Source organism: Corapipo altera, unplaced genomic scaffold (genome assembly GCF_003945725.1).
Source record: "Corapipo altera isolate COAL_440 unplaced genomic scaffold, ASM394572v1 45, whole genome shotgun sequence".
Taxonomy (NCBI): domain Eukaryota; kingdom Metazoa; phylum Chordata; class Aves; order Passeriformes; family Pipridae; genus Corapipo; species Corapipo altera.
In genome coordinates, this window is record NW_020884877.1 from 24,975,793 (window position 1) to 24,994,697 (window position 18,905).

General features: G+C 43.6%; 2 protein-coding genes across 2 annotated transcripts in view; both read left to right on the plus strand.

Moving 5' to 3' along the window:
- The window catches only part of KALRN (kalirin RhoGEF kinase), a 504,478-nt gene extending 492,723 nt beyond the window's left edge, over nucleotides 1-11,755 (plus strand). Inside the window, exons 58-64 of the mRNA XM_027637175.1 lie at nucleotides 214-378; nucleotides 1,232-1,310; nucleotides 2,454-2,654; nucleotides 3,593-3,731; nucleotides 5,983-6,520; nucleotides 7,512-7,567; nucleotides 11,739-11,755. Of these exons, the coding sequence (XP_027492976.1) occupies nucleotides 214-378; nucleotides 1,232-1,310; nucleotides 2,454-2,654; nucleotides 3,593-3,731; nucleotides 5,983-6,520; nucleotides 7,512-7,543 (1,154 nt within the window). The 3' untranslated portion in view covers nucleotides 7,544-7,567; nucleotides 11,739-11,755. The remainder of the gene's footprint in view (nucleotides 1-213; nucleotides 379-1,231; nucleotides 1,311-2,453; nucleotides 2,655-3,592; nucleotides 3,732-5,982; nucleotides 6,521-7,511; nucleotides 7,568-11,738) is intronic.
- A 430-nt stretch (nucleotides 11,756-12,185) lies between these two features.
- Nucleotides 12,186-18,342, plus strand: UMPS (uridine monophosphate synthetase). The gene is made up of 6 exons (XM_027637433.1): nucleotides 12,186-12,332; nucleotides 12,604-12,757; nucleotides 14,301-14,969; nucleotides 15,664-15,839; nucleotides 16,738-16,852; nucleotides 17,655-18,342. The coding sequence occupies exons 1-6, from the start codon at nucleotides 12,189-12,191 to the stop codon at nucleotides 17,834-17,836; spliced, it is 1,440 nt and encodes a 479-aa protein (XP_027493234.1). The 5' UTR covers nucleotides 12,186-12,188; the 3' UTR covers nucleotides 17,837-18,342.
- Nucleotides 18,343-18,905: the final 563 nt, after the last annotated feature.

The window sequence follows — 18,905 nt, forward strand, 5'->3', positions numbered from 1 at the left end:
GCCAGATGGGAAGGTGGCTACAACACAATATAGCTTCCTCTGATCCATTTCTGGTGTAACAGTCTGCTGTAACATCGCCTCCTAAAAACCCTGTAGATTTTAACCTCTCAGGGTTAAAACCCAACATGTGTTGGGCAGAGAAAATATTTACCCTAAATTCAGGCAGTGGGACTGTTTCCTTCAGCTCTCCTTCTCTCCCTATGGTAAATGCAGGCTCTCAGGTCTGGCAGCAGTCGGTAGCCTCAACTTTGGACACATACCTCGTCATTGAGGACCTGGCCCCAGGCTGCCTGTATCAGTTTCGAGTGAGTGCCAGCAATCCCTGGGGGATCAGCTTGCCCAGCGACCCATCTGAATTTGTGAGGCTCCCGGAGTATGGTGAGTGAGCAGGGCAAGGAGGGGCTGATGTGCACATGAGTCCATCTGTGCCATTTGTATTGTGTGCTTTGATGGATCCCAATAAAAACACGGATCCTGGACCTGGTAGGAATACAAGAAAAAGCCTGGGATATGCTCATAGCTAGCTCCTGCCACCATTGTCATGTCTTCACCTCCATCCAGGCTCACAGCCACCCTCTGCCTAAAAGCTGTTTCAGTTTCCTAGCAGGTCCCTACTTTGTATCCCAAGACTATTTCATGTCTTTATCTCTGCACAACAGGCTCTGTGTCCTGGCTGGTGTTCCCCTGCCTTTCCAGCAATGCCAGCTGCACCAGAGGCTTCTGCTGGGCAGCCCATTTGGAGGCTGCAATTCCACTTGCAGAACATACCCCCATGAGCAATGCAGCTGGAATAGGAATGCTCAGTGCTGCAGGAATTTGGGGTACAGCTCACTCAGAACAGTGCTGTGAGCAGAGCCCACATTTCCCCATGTTTTAGCAGCTGCAGTGTGTAACCAGGTCTGTGACTGGCTTGGATAGCCTGTGCTGGTTGGTACAAGAGCTCACACAGCATAGCTCTGTCTCCCAGTTACACACATGCCCTTAGACTGTCTGTGTGGCCCTTCTCAGCCCAAAATTGCAAGGACAGATTTGAGTCCACCTTATCTTTGGCGAGCTCTGGCGTTTAGTGGTCCAACACACTGCAGCTGTGCCTGAGCAGTATGAAACTGGACTCTTAGTGGTAATGTTTCCTATTTTAAGTAATATAGTCCCACATAACTTTAAAATATGCTGTTTATATCCCTCAGGAAACTGTCTTTATACTTTCTGAATGTTCTTTATTTTCTCAAAGACTCTGCTGCCGATGGTGCCACTATTTCATGGAAGGAAAACTTTGACCTCGCTTATGCAGAGCTGCATGAGATTGGGAGGTAATATTAACCCTGCTTATCACTGCAATAAAACACTCAAAGCTTTTTCCTTGGAGGAGAGATTAGGTTTCTTTTGTAGTTAGCCTGAAAATGCTGCTCCTTTCAAAGAGCATTGCACATTAGATACTGATTAACATACTGACTAAATTTTGGGTTTCAAGGTCAGTTCTGATTTGAGGATTGCAACTTGGCAAACTAGTGAACTATTAGGCAGCCAAATCTCTGGAAGCTGGTATCTCCTCTGTCATCTCTGGTTTGATGTCATCTTTTGAAGTCATGACAATTTACTGGTTCTGGATAAGCTTAACCTCAAAGACTGAGTTTGCCAAAGCACTTGGGCATGTGACTGACTTAAATCACGTGCCAAATCTTTGCTGATTAGGAGGGTCAGTTGAACAGGAGCCTAAACAGGAGCTGCATATGTTGTCATCCCTTGGTGCTCTGTGCAGACAACAGATAAGGGGCATGCAAACAATTCAGGTTAATGCAGTTAGTTCTTCAGCTCAGTGGTCAGAGACCAGTAATTCTTGGGCTGAAAGGACAGGAGTCATTCTGGTTCTGTACAGAATAGAATGATGTATCAGTAAAAGCCCAAGTTCAGCACTGGGTATTTTACTTTCAGGAACGGTACTAGGCACTAGTCTGTACAAGCTTCCTAAATGCTTTCCTGACAGCTTTTTTCTTAATTTCTTACTGTTCATCTGAAAAGGTGAGACAAAATCTTAGGTTAGCAATTATTTAACAAGGCTGTTCTTTTACTTGTCTGAGAAAGTTTGGTCTCTCTAATAAAGCAACCAGAGAAGGGAGACCCATAGCTAAAAAAAAAGATATAGAATCTGTAAAAGTGGCAGCAAATTGAACCCAGGGGAGGTTGTTAGAGGACATCAGCATGGCTGCACAAAGCAAAGTGACACCATTTGCTCTCAGTGTTTGCTAATCCCCGAAGAATCTCTACATGCAGGGTAAAAGACGGAGGGCCTTTGTTGGAAAAGGTTATGAACAACTTGTTAAATCTGATTCCTTGTGAAATATTAATGTGCTGAATGAAATAACACTTAGAAAATCACTCTGTTATTGCACTGAAAACTAGGCGTGATTTATTCATGAGGCCACTTCATTATTCTGTTTTCTTTATCATTTCAGGGGTCGATTCTCCATAGTAAAGAAATGCATTCACAAAGCCACCCGGAAAGACGTTGCTGTAAAATTCATTAGTAAAAAAATGAAAAAGAAAGAGCAGGCAGCACACGAAGCAGCTTTGTTACAGCACTTACAGCATCCTCAGTACATCACTATCCACGATACCTACGAGTCTCCTACTTCTTACATCTTAGTTTTGGAACTGTAAGTACACAGAGCTGCAATTCAAGTGTCTGGATAGGAATCACAGCCCTATTAAAGCCAAGGATAAAATTCACCCACCCTGAGTTCAACAGGGCAAAGATTTTGTCATCTGCTTTTTATTTATTGTGGTGTCAAATGAAAATAGCCATTTTCTGCAGAGTTTCACTGCCTTTACTTTACAGTAGATAAGATTCAGAGGGACAAATAAAACAGCTTTCCACTGTGGTGAAGCTTGGATAATTGTGTCCACAGTTAGTTTGTCCCATTGAATAACATTAGATTTATTTGGGCAGTCTTGTCCACTTTTAAAGGAAATATATATATTTTTATATAAATATGTTTCAGCTAGAATAAAGCCTACATCATTCTAATACTTCTTGGTGAAAAGGCATGTGTAGCAACCATGCTTGCATCTATAAGGAGAAGTAACAACCACAATCTAAAATGCTTCTTTGTTACAGTGTGTTCAACAAAGTATATTTGGGCTATTTGCTTATTTGTTGGTAAAGATAAATAAAACTAGGTGGAAAACTTTTATTGGGTTAGTTTTCCCACAGAATATATTACCAGCTGAAAATGTCAGTGATTTTTTTTCTGCATTATGCAACCAGCTCTATAAATAAATAGACGAATCCAAATAATTAAGAAGCTCTGTTTTCAAAAGGATTGCCTCTGTCTATTGAATCCATCCTTAAGCAAATGAGTTTACTTTAAGACTGTTGCTAAATTTGTCAAGGACCAGAGATAACAACTGAGGATTAATCATTCTACCATGGCCTGTGGTATCTTGAGGGATCATTAAATACTCATCAGATCTTGCATTGTAGTTTCCTCCATTTTTAGGTCATGAAGTTTCCATTTCAACTTTGTTTTCAAATATTAACTGTTCCTAGAGATACCATGTGATCTTTCATGTGCAGGGTTTGATTTGTTTGTAGGATGGATGACGGTCGTCTCTTAGATTATCTGATGAACCATGATGAACTTATGGAGGAAAAAGTGGCATTTTATATAAGAGACACAATGGAAGCCTTGCAGTACCTTCACAATTGCAGAGTGGCTCACTTAGACATAAAGGTAAGAACAAACCAGAATGGTGCTATTATTCCATGCCCTGGAACAGTGAGTTCCCAGCTGTGCAGATAGGGAGGAGGTGCAGTCTGTACTCCCAGGAGATGATCACTAAATGGACGAGCACTGCCTTTCAGACCTGTTGATCAGAGGAAGGATTTACTGACCTGCAGCGCCCAGTTTTTGCCTTCAGACAAGACACACCTGTTTCCTTGACTCACTGATTCGTTCTTAAGGTCTTTCTGGATTTAATGAAGCAGGAGGATGTCTGAGGCAAGAGTGAGATGTCATTAGCCCCTGACTGAAGTGGAATTATAAGTTAAATCTATGGCGTATGGTTTGGGCTCACATCTGTGCCAATTTAGCTCCCTGAGCAGAGCTGGCTTGTGCCCAGGCAGCTCAGGGCAGGCCAGAAGGAGCATGTGTCTCCCTCACATCTGCACCTGTACCCTGGGGAGCCCAAAGCAGGGGGATGGGAGCAAGCAGGAGGTGGGGAGCACTGGCAGGGGCAAAGGAAAGCAGCACACTGCATTGTGCTGCAGAGCCTGAGAGGGGAACTGGGTGGGAAATACAACCAGGGAGAGGTTCAGAGGAAGAACGAAGAAGAAATGTAGGTTCTATGCACTGTGGAGAAGATATTCAGCCATATTCTAACATCACACTCGGATTGGTACAGCATGTACCTCCTTTTGTTAGTGCACATGGCAGGAGGCACTGTACTGTCCTGGATTCAGCATTGTACTGCTGTCCTCCCCAACATCCCAGTTATACTGGATGACAGAGAATTAGCAATTGAAGTTATGATCAAGTGTTTTGAGTTTTGTGATCTCCAACATTGATTTTGGTTGCCAGGATATCAGATAATCTATAACTTTTTGCAGACTTAAATGCCAATTAAAGATGGAGAAAGAGAGATGAATTTTACTTTCCTAAACAGTGACAATCCAACTTCAAGGAGATCTTTTCTCATCTCTCTAACCCCCAGGCATGTCAGATGAAGTGATACTTTCATTCTTCCTGTGCCTACTACTGCTACAAAAAAAAATTCCGTTCATACAGTACCTTATGTGAGAATTAGATACAAAAGGCTAAATCATCCTGGTTTCTTTCTATAAGATTGTTTGTATTTATAGGACCTGTCAAAAAGTAGGTATCACTTGGAGGTAAGAAACTGCACTGAATACTCTGTTTGATCATAAGATACTTACCAGAAACAAGGTGGAAAGCTAATTTTCTGTGACCTATTTACAGTTCTTCTGAATGAGGGATGCTAAATAAAGCACCTTCTGTTGCTAAGTGGGAAGCAGGAAATGCACTGGCAGTGACAGCAGACATAGCCATGGACTGTGTTGTCCCAGGATCCAGCTCAAGGACATGTTGATTTTGTTGATGCAGAATGCACAAGAGAAGAGCAAGCAGAGACTGGAACAGCAGTGTAGTGAACTTTGCTTTACATATATATATAGCCATGAGGCAGCAGTAAAATATGAATGAGGATGAGGGAGAGAAAAAGGGATCTAGAGAGTGTGCAAGAAGTAAATTCAGAAATCATCTCAGAGACAACAAAGGAAGGAAAATTCATGTTAAGTCCCCAGAGCAGAGTGTATAGGCACTGCTCAGCACCTCTCACTGAGAGAGAGACCTAAAATACTAAAACAGAAAGAAAACCAACTGGGATGAAATGTAATTGCACCCTGGCCTGGAAAGCATGATTGTGTCCTGGTGTGTAAAAGTGAACACTGGCAGCTCCATTCTTGTCAACTGACAGCAACAGTAATGGCACACATGACAGTCCTTCCCAGGATGTGTGGTAGAGGGAGAAAAGTTGAACATTTACTCCATGAAGAACATTTCTGTTACGAGTTACACACACTTACTTAGCCAGTTGTCACGTGAACAAATGGAATTTAAACTACTTAGAGATACACAAATCTCATCAAAATTTAAAAATCTGTCAGTGCTCTTAATCTGTAGAGATTAGTTTGGGAAAATAAACTGTAAGTATTTAGGACAAAGTGCAAAATCCCAGCGTGTTGCCCTAGTGCAAAAGAGGATGTTGTCATCACAACTTCAGCGCTGATGTGAATTTAGAGCAAACAGCAGCTGAACTGGTTCTTTATCATTCACTCCCCTGATCTCTACCTTACATGTCTGATTAAATGCGAGTTTTGATTGGCTATTAAACCTACATGAAACCTACACATTTTATTTGCCAAAATATACTATAATTAAGTTTGTATTATTGTATTTTCAACAGCCAGAAAATCTGCTCATTGATTTAAGAATCCCGGTACCTCGCGTCAAGATCATTGATTTGGAAGATGCAGTTCAGATCACAGGTCACTACCATGTCCACCACCTCCTTGGAAACCCAGAGTTTGCAGCTCCTGAAGTTATCCAAGGCCTTCCTGTCTCCCTTAGCACAGATATCTGGAGCATTGGTGTCCTCACCTATGTCATGTTGAGTGGTGTCTCTCCATTCCTGGATGAAAGCAGAGAGGAGACTTGTATCAATGTGTGCAGAGTAGATTTCAGCTTCCCACACGAGTACTTCTCCGATGTGAGTCATGCTGCCAGGGATTTCATCAACGTCATCCTCCAGGAAGACTTCAGGAGAAGGCCGACGGCAGCCACTTGTTTACAGCATCCGTGGCTGCAGCCACACAATGGCAGCTATTCCAAGATGCCACTGGATACCTCCCGCTTGGCCTCCTTCATCGAGCGCCGCAGGCACCAGTACGACGTGCACCCGGTCCCCAGCGTCAAGAGTTTCCTGTTGAGCAGGCTGAACCCAGGCACGTAATTCCTCTGTCCCTGGGGTCCTACGCTGCTGGTCCTGAGGCAGGAGCGCCAGGAGCAAGCAGGCACCAAGCAGATCTGTCTGTACATAGCCCTGTATTTGGTGTTTGCATTTCACCTTGCTTCCCCAGCTGCAGGGTACAGACCACTGCGGAAGTGGCAGTACCTGGGACCAAGGAAAAGGGGGGAACAGCAGCAGGGACTCGCTCCCTCTCTTGGGACACATGGTATTGTCACATCCACTGCCAAAAAAGGACTGCAGGAAGCAAACACCAACTGGAAACGAGAGCCAAAATTGCAGTTGCCTTAATCTTTGTGAGGCAGCCTTATAAGAAATCCTCTTTATCTTGCTGAACTGAATTCAAAATGTACAAGAGATTAGGAGTAGGGTAGTAGAGGGGAGTGAGACCAGGCTGACCTTAGCACGTACTGCAGAACCAGACCGGTCAGTTTTTGCTGAAATCATTGCAAGCCTGCTCCAGGTTAACAGACAGACTTTTCATGCCCCATATGCCCAGGTCTGCCATGATTTCAGTGGGGACTTTGCCTGCATAGGACATGCAAGATCAGGCTTTAGTCACTGCTGGATCAGCTCCCGTGGTGGCATGGCTTAGGTACACTCCTGTGGCGTGGTAATGCTCAGACCAAAATCCACCGTTAATCCTTGGGCTTTCTGCTGTGTCAAGTCAACATGCAGCACCTTTTGCAGCTATGATTAAGGCAGTGAATCACTGGAGCATATAGCTGGTTCTGACTAAGCACAATGGGACTATGATGGGTTTTTTTTAAAAGCATTTTATACACATTGTACAGAAACCTTTTGCAAAACCTGTGCATTGAGAAAAGGCTGAGTCCAATTTTTGCAGTATCTGTAAACTAGATGATGATGATGAAGATAATTTTTTTCTATCACAGGTTTTCAGTATACATATATTGTATCATATATATAAATATATATAAATATAAAGGTTACTGTTCCATTTCTAGTTTCAGAATTGCTCGTCCCAAAGTCCATCTGAGCCTTTCAGAGTGCAGTAGGAGTGGTGAGTTCATTCTTGTGCTTACAGCTTGAAAATCGTTTTCAATGTTTTAAAGTATGTCATTTGTTTCATTTCCAAACTTGTAAATATCTCTCAGCCACCATTAGCACCTCATCACCAAAGCATTTGTGAGGATATTTTTATGTCCAAAGCCTACTTTGTAATAATAATAAAAAAAATATTCACAATTAAAACATTTCTCTCTTGCAAGCCAAGTTGCAACATCATCATATTGATGTTACAGTGACGGAGCCAGCCTTAAGTATAACCAACACAGGGAGTCTGCAGTGACAAATTAGCAGTTTGTAGGCTGGCCAAATCCTCCTCTCCAGCAGTGGGACTGGGAGGGGAAACACCTCCCCGGCTGGGGCTTCCCTATCCTACTGCCATACCACCATAGAGATCTACAGCCTCTTGGTTGACCATCAAAGAGATTTATTTTTTTTCCTCTGGCATGTGAGGACTTTGTCTCGGTGCTGAGTGCAGTTGCTGTGCCTGTAGTGGGATGTTACCAAAAGTTTTCCTAAGGAAAAGGGCTTGATCTGACCATGTGTGCTCAGTATAGACTCTCTTGTTGGTGCAAGAGTCAAATTTGATTTACTATCCAAGTAACTGTACTGTGAGCCTGCATGAGCAAAAGCTATCTCTGCCAGCAGGTGGTGGGAGATACACTGTTAGACCTGTTAAATTCTGAGGGCTCTGATAGCCCTTTTTATGATCCACCCCCCAGCTCAGTTTCCTGGCAGGTAGGAGACCTGGCCCTTATCTTTGTGCTTGCTCTATCAGTACGTGAGGGTGGTCACTATTTTGCTAGTGGAGAAGAAAGGAGGCACAGCAAAAAAACCCAGTGTTCATGCAATACAAGAACAAACCCTGAGATGGGGGAGTCACAGTAAGAAGGGTGAGCACAGTCAGAAGCGGTGTATGAGGCTTTGTGGCCAATGGAGAGAAATCTAATACAGGGAGGAGTTGTGGAAAGGCTTGAAAGAGACAGTGTTCACAGAAGGTTAAACTTTTTGAGTCATATAGAACCTATCTCAGTTCCCCTCTGTAGTGCAGCAGCTGATTTTCTAAGCAACTCAGCAGCACTTCTTAAAAAAGACCAGAGTCTTATCCTGAGCAACAGTGCAAAGTATGCAATTTCTTAGCAACTGAATACAGACAGCAGTCAGGGGTGTCTTTAATTAGCACCTGCCTCAGGTACCTTCTCCTACAGGATTGTCTGTACTTCTTTCTATCTGTCGAAACTGGCTGTTTGTACTGTGATTGCGCTGCCCTTAAAAAAATGTTTATGGAAGTGTGGTCTATAAAACCCACAGCTTTTATTAGGCCCATGGGTACAGTTTAAGCCACAGGCTTTCTGCTTGGCATTAATAGAAACGAATTCTCATGTATCACATGAAACTTGGAGTTATTTAGCATTTTATTTTCCTTCCTCCTGCATTCGCATGTCAAACTGCAATAGCAGACACTTTGGATGCACAGTGGGAAAAAGTTGGATTGCTTAAGGGAATATTTAGGCCTCTCATTGCTATCAAATAATAGAAAAGAACACCCAAAAGGCTGAAAGAGATACATGATTAGGTTCTCAGATTCAAAAATGATTCCCTATTGAGAGCTGGAAGTGCTAAACTCTGAAGATTTTGAATGTCATGGGGTTGCTTTCCTTTGTGGTTTTGCTTTTTCCACATTCACATTAGAGAACTCCTCTTCTTGGGCACCACTCTTCGTATAGCACATTCAGGAGTATTTGAACCTGTTAGAACTTCTAGATAACGTTTGTGATTACCAACCATTCTTGTATTTTGTCTCAAAGATTTCTTTTGCCTGAATAATGTCAAGTTGACATGCAATGCTGCCATATGATAGATACAGAGGAAGTATTCTGAGCTTGCCCTTTTGAGGTCTTTCTCAGCCAATCTGTGGCCTCTCTACAGATCCTACAGGTGCTGTAACTCTGTTGTAAACTGTAACTTTGTTGTAAAGAGATTACAAAGCTCAGTAAGTAGGCCTGGAGTGCACCCCCTGGGTGAGAAGCACCACAGCCAACTCCCTGTGCAGCATTCTCCAACTAGAGGATTTTTTGGTGCATGAAATATTGCCTGTAGCAAACACAGGAAAACACATTTTCTCAATAAAACTCCGTCAGGCCTTTACAAAGCTCCCCAGACTGAGCTGACTCTGAGGGGAAGATTTCTGCCTGCAGCTGTACCACTCCGGGTGTTCCCAAGACAGCTGAGTGAAGGTGTGGTGGGAGCTGCACTCTTTAGCTTCTCCAGCAGCTCCAGACCAGCCAGGATGACCAACAGGAATACTGGCAACGGCGCACCACAAGCTCCGTGCAGAGTGGCACTTACCCACACAGCCACCACCTTCAGACATCTCCACAGTGCTCCTACCCTGCTCTGACACCAGAGTGTTGCTCAGTGTTCCCTGGCGCTGGGCTGGGTGACAGGAAGGCAGCAGGTGCCAGTAAACAGAGCCCAGAGGACATGATGACATGGGGTGCTCTTTATTTAAGACAGCTGCATTTAATGAATGTGTCTGGCAATGAGATTTAAACTAACTGGCCTCTCTCCACTTCACTTGGAGCAGCCTGGCCAGGCCATTTGACTCTTAGCCATCGAACAGGAATTCTGATGGTCCATGTAACACTGTCAGCTTCCATCAGGTGTCTGAAGACCTTGCTGTCCTGTGGGAGACCCCCCCTCCCCACCACGCTGCCAGGCCCCCTACACATGTTACTACAGGGATGAAACACAGCCAGTCCAGGGTTCTAGACTTTATTTTAAAGCAATATAGACTTCCAAATTTAAAAAATTTTCCCACCTACACCAACAAATTTTGTTTATTCTTACTGCCCCTTTATTTTAAAAGACTCTATTTTTTTTTTAGTAACAATCATCTTTAAAAGCATTTTACTGGTAAACTGAGTTAATGCTGAGACAAAGTCTGTGCCCTCAGCTGACCCATACAAGTGCTATGGCTTCAGTGGACTTCATTAGCATTTCTGATGATGCTATTAGGCCTTTGTTACAAAGACTGTGCATAAAGGCTGAATGCAGAGCCACACATCTGACTATGTATAACCCTATTTTAATACCCTTGCAATGGGGGGACTGCATCCAGTAACCTGGGATACTATAAACTTCAGAGACAGATGTAAAGGCTATTCTGTATATAAAGGTCTAACAGATAATTAACATGTACAGGTGCTAACCACCTGGTTTTGTTTCAGTTCCTTTCACTGCAGAGGTGGATTCTCCACTAACACAGGGCTCGGATTAATTCTCCAGCTCGTTTGTTCATGTCCCATCAGAAAATGGTGCTTTCCCAAGGAAACAAAATAAAATCCCATTTTACTAGGCTGACTGCACACTGCCATCAAGTGATGAACTCTTGTTCTGGGATCTGTATAGTGCTGAGTGTTTCCATAGCGTCAGGATGCTGAATGTTTGCTGTAACTGTAGTCTTTATTATGGAGCTAGTGAAAAACCAACATCTTTTCTACTCAAGCCATATTTCACCTTCATGTCCAACTTCTGATGCTGGTGCTTTTACTTCTCTTTCTACCAAACTGTTCAGCACTGCTCTGCCACTGAGGTCAATTTGCTGATTACTTTTGGAAGGCAAATGCAATAGGAAGTGCAAAAAAAAAAACAATTAAAAAAATAAATCTATCTCAGACTTATTCATTGAGATCAGAGCAAACAGTTGGAATGTATTGATGCTTTTCAATCTTTGCAACAATCCACCGAAGGAGGAAAAAAAGAAACAGTATTGCTAACAGCTCAGCATTTTCAAGGTGCAAAGTAATTCCACAGCCTTAATTATTTCAGTGTATTGCTGGTCTGCCTTAAATGTACCTTCAGTTTTATTGCAGATTTCATTTTGTATGCACACAATGTTGGTTTGTAAAGGCAGGTTTGTAAATATTTCCTTTGTAAGTCTAATCACTCATGTGTACCGTTGTGAGGTGACTACTTGCTGTCCCATGTTGTTGTTACTATACTGCAGTATATATGATCATCTACAGATGTAGCTTCGACCTGTACATCTCCTGTCCTATAAATAGAGTATACTAATGACTCCGTTTCTGGGCTTTTTTGATTAAATAAAATTATTCGGAGAAGACCGAGTCAGTCTTATTTCACTTGTATGGCATCTTTCTGAGGCCTTGACGGCTCAGGGCTGGCTGATGCCTTTATTCAGCTCATCTTTTTCGGAGGGATCTCACAGGAAACCAGCGCCGAGGACCGTCACTCAGCGTGGCTGCATCCACCCAGCGGCCTTTTGGGAGTCACCCCGAGAGAAACGCGGCGAGAAACTCTCGGGTCACATCCAACCCTCCCCGCAGCGGCGGTTTCTGCTTCCCTGGGGAATGGGGTGACGGGAGAACCTGAAATCGCTGCGCGGCGTGGGGTGGGGGGCCGGGCCGGGATGGCGCGGGCGTGGGGAGGTGGGCGCGGAGAACCCAGGCTCTGTGCGGGGCTGGTCCCCACGGCGCGGACACTTGCGGGGATGCCCGAACACATGCGGGCATGCCCGGCCCCGCCGGGGTCGGGGGTGTGTCCGCCCCGCGCTCCTCCCGCTGCTGCATCACTTCCCTGCGCCGGGCCGGGCGATGGCGGCTGCGGGCACCGTGGCGGTGGCGCTGAGCGGGGCGGGCGCGCTGCGCTTCGGGCACTTCGTGCTCAAGAGCGGCCGCGCCTCCCCCGTGTACATCGACCTGCGCGGCCTCGTGTCCCACCCGCGCCTCCTCCGGCAGGTGCGGGGCCGGGTGTCTGTCCCCGGGGGGCCGGGGGTGTCTGTCCCGTGCGGGGTGACGGGTCTCCTACAGCTCAGGGGGGAGAGGGAGACCTGGGAGCGCTGCTCTCCAGGGAGCCCTTCCCGGGGCCGGGCTTTCGGATCGCGGTGGGAACAGCGGTTCTCAACTCATGTAAAGGAGCGAGGTTTTCATTGCTTCCCGCGGTAATGCATTGGTTTAGTCACTTTCGCGCCCGTCCGATTTTAAAAAGCGTTTGATTTTCCTTTTTCAGGTTGCGGATCTCCTCTTCCAAGCAGCCAAAGATGCGGGTCTGGAGTATGACTGTGTGTGTGGCGTTCCATACACGGCGCTGCCGCTGGCCACAATTATCTGCTCAGAAAATCAGGTCCCGATGCTCATACGGAGGAAGGAAGCAAAAGACTACGGTAAAACCATCAAATCAAGACTTTGTGTCAACTTGCTGTCTTGTTTGGGAAATTACCTTATATATTGGTGATTCTTCTGTTACGTACAGCATTTCGGTTTAAGGTTATTTAAAAAGCAGCTCCTTTTCACCCTAAAGCATACTTCCCACAGGTCCCAACCTGATCAGACTCTCTCAGCTGGTTGCCAGCTAGGCTGCAGCTTGAATCCTGCTGTAGTAGGTTTGGAGAGTCTTGAAGGGTGTTTTCTGTTTCTTTGGGTTTGTTTGTAAGGGGTTTCTGTTGTTTGTTTGTTTCTATTCTTTAGCAGTGTCTTCTTTTTTCTCTTTGCCCATTACTGTGGTTCTGGTTTAGTGGCCTCTTCCAGAAATGAGGATTTATAACTCACATTCTCTAACATGCTGAGCAGAACTTTTTGCATATTGACTCCAAGAAGAACCTTTCTAGTCCCTTCTTCATTTATTTCTCAAACCCCTTTTTCTTTAATTTTCCTATGGTCCTGTAATCAGTAGGCCGGGTTAGCAGCAGTCCCTTCTCTACCCAATGAGCCATTCATCTGATTTTGATAAAGGAAGAGAGGACTGAAGCATTAACCTGCCATATAACTGGATTTCTACGCGTGATAAGAGCTGTCCTGTTCCAACAGCATGTAATTAGAAAGTACGCTTGTCAAGACTAAATGCTACTCCTGTGTCAGGCAGTGGGCCAGGCATGGAAACATTTGCTTTTCCTTCTTGTGAAGCACAAGCCAGTTGTGACAGCAGTTAACTGCCTGACACAAAGTTTCTGGTGTCATACGGATTGCAAAGCTGTACATGTGCTTGTTCTCTAGGCTGCCATGGTCTAAGCAATGCACTGCATAATGTTCTCCTGCTGCTCTATGCTTCCTGGGAAATCCAGGCATCCTTTGTTGTTTCCCTCCAGGAGGCCTTTCATGGATGTGTGCCTGTTGTTAGTTAAGACAAAGGCATTTGGGGCTTTACTTCTTCTCATTGTTTAAACAGGCATATTGAGTACAGAATACTGTCTGTGGAAAATAGGAAACATGCTAAGGAGTGCCAGTAACTCGGCTGCTTTAAACATGTTTTAAATAATGAGAAAATAGTTCTGTAATTCTGAATTTTCAATTCATGACAGTAATAAACTTCTGAAGTCATTCAAACATTTGAATCTGTGCTGTTAACAGTGTGTCAGTTTTGTTAATAGAACGTAACTTCTGGAAACATAAAGTAGTATTTTATGAGCTTGGAAAAGTAACAATCCTTATTAATTAAATTACAGATAAGCAACTGAGCTGTGCTAAGAATTGTGATAACTGGTATGACATTCTAATAAACAAATTGCCTCTCCATACTGACAGTGAATGTGAAATTCCTAATCTCTTGAAGTCCAGTTCCACTGGAATTCAGGATACGCTGTAGTGTATGCTTGTATGTGGAACACATATGATCTTTATTTTAGCAGAGCAAGTTAAAGTTGTGATACTTTTAAGGTTTTTTGGGTCTTTTAAACTTTCTTGATGGAATGTTTGCTTTTTATTTTTAAGGTACTAAGAAGATGGTAGAAGGCACCATTAATCCGGGAGAGACATGCCTGATCATTGAAGATGTGGTAACAAGTGGATCCAGTGTACTGGAAACTGCAGAAGTTCTTCGGAAAGAAGGATTAAGAGTCACAGATGCCATAGTGCTGTTGGACAGGGAGCAGGGTGGGAAGGCTAGGTTAGAGGAACATGGAATTCGCCTGCACTCTGTGTGTACCTTGTCCGGGGTGTTGGAGATTCTCCAGCAGCAGGGAGAAGTGGCTGCTGAGATGGTTGAAAAGGTGAAGGAATTCATTCAGGGAAATATGTTTGAGTCAGTGGCTCAGAATGGTCCTGCTCCTGTGAAGAGACTCTGTAAGGACCTGAGCTTCAGTGCTCGTGCCCAGCTGCCAGGGGTGCATCCTACTGCAGCCAGGCTTCTCATGCTCATGGAAAAGAAGCAAACAAACCTGTGCCTTTCTGCTGATGTCACTAGCTCCAAAGAGCTGCTGCAGTTAGCCGCCGTCCTGGGCCCCAGCATTTGTATCCTGAAGACTCATATAGACATCTTGAATGATTTCACCCCAGAGGTAGTAAAAGAGTTGAGGACCCTTGCAGACCAACACGAATTTTTGATTTTTGAAGACAGGAAATTTGCAGACATTGGAAACACAGTGAAACATCAATATGAAGGTGATTAACATCAACCTTGATTTACTGTTACTTTGCTGCTGGTGTGTGTAACTGCAGTGCTGGCACAGGTTGCCAGGAGAGAGTGTGGAATCTCCAGCTTTGGAAAAGACTCAAGGGGTCAAGGGCCTGAGCAACCTGATCTAGCTTTGAAGTTAACCCTGCTGAGAGGGTGTGACATCCTGAGGTCCCTTCCAACCTAAATCTTTTTATGAATCTGTAGTTGTGCTCAGTAAGTACTCCTGAGCAGTTGTCTCCTGTGAGAAACTGCAGCCTGGCTTCTAAGGCAGCCTGCTATTATTGTGTGCTTGTTACAGCTTTCATTTGACATTGGATCTGCAACTGTAGAACTGCTTTTCTCTTTTGCTGATCCTTATGTCCCATATGATCTGCATACTGTCTGAGAAGATAGCACCTGTGACAGTGGATTTCTAGGCTACCATAAATGTCTCAGTGAATACTAAAGGTGAGATATTAGCAAGTGTTTGTGACAAGTAAACTGAGAGGTTACACTTTGTGGTTATTAGCTATCAGAACTGTCTGATGAGACTGAACTTGCAACTGTCAAGCTTCAGTAGTAAAACTGTCTTTTAAAATGTGAGTGATTTAGGGTGCAGCTGGTTTTGTTTAACTTGTGTTTCCTGTTTAACAGATTTCTGGTGACTCTTTGTCCATGTCTTCCTCTCCCTGTTCTCAGGTGGTGTGTTCAGAATTGCATCCTGGGCAGACATCATTAATGCCCATGTGGTTCCAGGCTCTGGAGTTGTGAAGGGTCTGAAGGAAGTAGGTCTTCCTCTCCAGCGTGGCTGTCTCCTGATTGCTGAGATGAGTTCCCAAGGGTCACTTGCAACGGGTGAATACACAAAAGCTGCAGTAAGTAGGCAGACTTGCTTCAGGTTAAAAGCTTGTAAAGTGTGACACAGAGGTTTTATGCGCTTCCAAAAGTCCCTCCAGCTCTAACTATTATAGGTGTTTTTTCCTTGGAGATTCAGGAATCTGACAGTGTGGTGGTTAAAGGTTACAGCTATAAGCTAGTGATGTGAGGTGGTCAGAGTTCACATGTAGTAAACATGCCAAGTTTGCTATTAGCAGCCCCTCTCTTTTTTGTTTTTCTTTTTTTTTTTTTGTTCTTTAAGCAATGTTCTAATTAAGCATAATTTCTAATTAGTTTAAATTCATTCACTGTAGTATTTATAACATAGAAAGAAACATAACATTCCCTTTCCTGACAGAGGGGTGAGTATGGACACTGAAGGAGAAAATGAGGCTGCACACACAGAGTTCAATTTTGGCACTTGTGCACCAACCCTTTTTGGTGTTCCCCTTTTATTCGTATTCTCTCATAAACAGCATTTGGTGTTTTAGTTAACCGAAATTCCCAGGATCGTCCCAAACCAGTGCCGTGATCCCACACATTCACACTTGCATCGTGTGGTGGCTGCGTTCAGCCACGGGAGAAAAACACGCACTTATCAGGCAGTCTGGTTAAAGTGGTTTTCCACTTTGAGACATAACATTCTGTCTTTCAAAGCACTTAGCCAAGGTCGATCCTCCTGTTTGATTCCAATTAACTAAATGCAGGTGCAGAGTGACTCAGCTTGTTCCCACAGGTGAGTCAGCTCTGGGTGACTCTACACTGGTAATGCAAGAAAAGGTGTTTCAAACCCCTGCCTTGCACAGCTTAGTGTGTCAAAGGGTGGATGAGAAACAGATTGCTAGTCCAGCTGAATTTTAGGTATATCACTTGTAACTCTTCACTGATCTTCTTCAGGTACAGATGGCTGAAGACAACTCAGATTTTGTTTTTGGATTCATATCTGGATCTAGAGTTAGTAATAAACCGGAATTTCTTCACTTAACCCCAGGGGTGCAGCTGCAAACTGGAGGTAACTTTTTCTGGAATATTTATAGTCTGTTTGTAAGTACAGGAGTGATCTGGCCTTCAGTGAAAAAGTGGTTTCTGAAGAGAATTTAGTTGCTGATTCTCTGTGGGAGGAGTCTGTTTGCCACTAAGGGCTGTCTTCCATATTTCTGGGTATGCTGATCCCTTTCCTGGGAGCTCTGAAAGGCAACCAGCAGGCTACACAGCCTTCTTTCTTGTTTTGAGGTCCATGCATACCATAAAGCACAGGCCTGAAAACACATGAAATGTCTTCAGATAGGTGTTAGATTAGATGTTAAACTACTGAGTAGTAGAAAAAAAAATACAACAAATACAGAAGTTCAGCTGTAAGACTTGTAACTGACACAGATGTGCAGTATCAATGAATTGAAAGTCTTCTACTGACTAAACAGGTTATCACTGAAGCAGATAGGGGAGATATGTTTCTCTGCAGTACTTAATTCTTGTGAAACCTAAAGTGAAGTCACAAGCTTTTACATTAATGTTTGGGGAGTTTTCCTGTTTTAAGAAGGCTGAGGCTCATTTCAGTAATCCTGATCTGTGCTTCTTTGTGTAACTGCTCCATCTATTCTGATTGGTAAATCATGAAAAAGGAGGGTGCTGGCTGTCAAATTTGATCTGTGTAATAGTATTTGTTGGGTGGTGACAGAGTTTCTAGTTATGTTTGTGGATTGTTAGGATTAGAGTTGGAACAGCATACCTCTTCTCTGTTTCAGCATGTCTTTGAAGATTTGTAGTAGATATGGTTTTGTACAAACTAAAAAAAAATGGTGTCTCTGTTTCAGGTGATAACCTTGGACAGAAGTACCTGAGCCCCAAGGAAGTTGTTAGTGAAAAAGGTTCAGATATCATTATTGTGGGACGTGGCATCTTGTCAGTTCCAGACCGCCTTCAGGAAGCAGAGAAGTACAGGATGGCAGCTTGGGAGAGCTACTTGAGCAGGCTTGGTGTTCGTGCAGAAGATTGAAAGCTGCACACTCCTAGTCCATAAGCACAGCTGATGGAGCTGCAGCCACCGTGAGAGTTCTAGCTAAAACATCAATACTTCAGCCTGTAAAAAACTGCCCTTTTGGAGAAAAATCTGTTACTAAGTTGTTTTAATTGTACACACACAGGTCAAGTTTTACTTGCTATGGTTGTTTTTTAATATTTGAGTTTAAGAACCCAAAACTTCATGACCAATCTTTAGCCTTAATAGGCTTTCTTGTTTGAAAAATGTTGCACAGAGCACTCCAAGGGTATTTGGTTGGCTGTCGTTGCCGTTGTTTCTTTTCTCCACCCTCAAATTCCTTCTGGCTCTGGAAACAGTATTTTGCTGTTCTTCATAAACTTCACCCTCACACCTGACCTGCTGCCTCATTTTCACAGGTTTATTCAGCTCTGCTGTTTCCAAGGAACAAGTATAGGTTTTAATGCTGTACTGTGAAATTGAGTTATGTGTTGTTTAATAAATACCTTTTTTGCTACTGTTTTTCTATTACTTGCTTTGCACTCTTCCTTCTGTGGGAATATGAAGTACTGTTTTCAGGACCCCAGTATCATAAAAAATCGATCTGGTATGTTTGTGACTACAGGAATTATCATGATTCTGTTTACAGGAGCTGCAAAGAATTTGTCAGAGCAGTTAGTTGTTGTGTGCTTAATTGCAGTGGACCTGTTGATTCCTCTAATGAGAAACAAAAATGTACTTTGTTGACTTTTTGTGACAATAGGTGGAATACTTCCAGGATTTGCTTTCCACTCTTTGCAGTGAATAAGGAGAAGCAGAAATATCTTGTACAATTGGTTTTGATTAGAAAGTAACCTAATGTATATCTAGCACGTATGTGGTGCAGATTGATAGAGTTTTCATCCCTCTCAAGAAGTCCAAGACAAATGGTGATGCAGTTCTAGACTGTTGCTGTTCCAAAGCACACAGAGAAAGCTGAGTTCTTTTGTTAATACACTTATCTGTAGACTAGGGTCAACTGTAGTGAGAAGAGGGGTTTTGGCATTACTGCTGAACTTTCCACCAAGTCTTTCAAAATAGGAGAGTG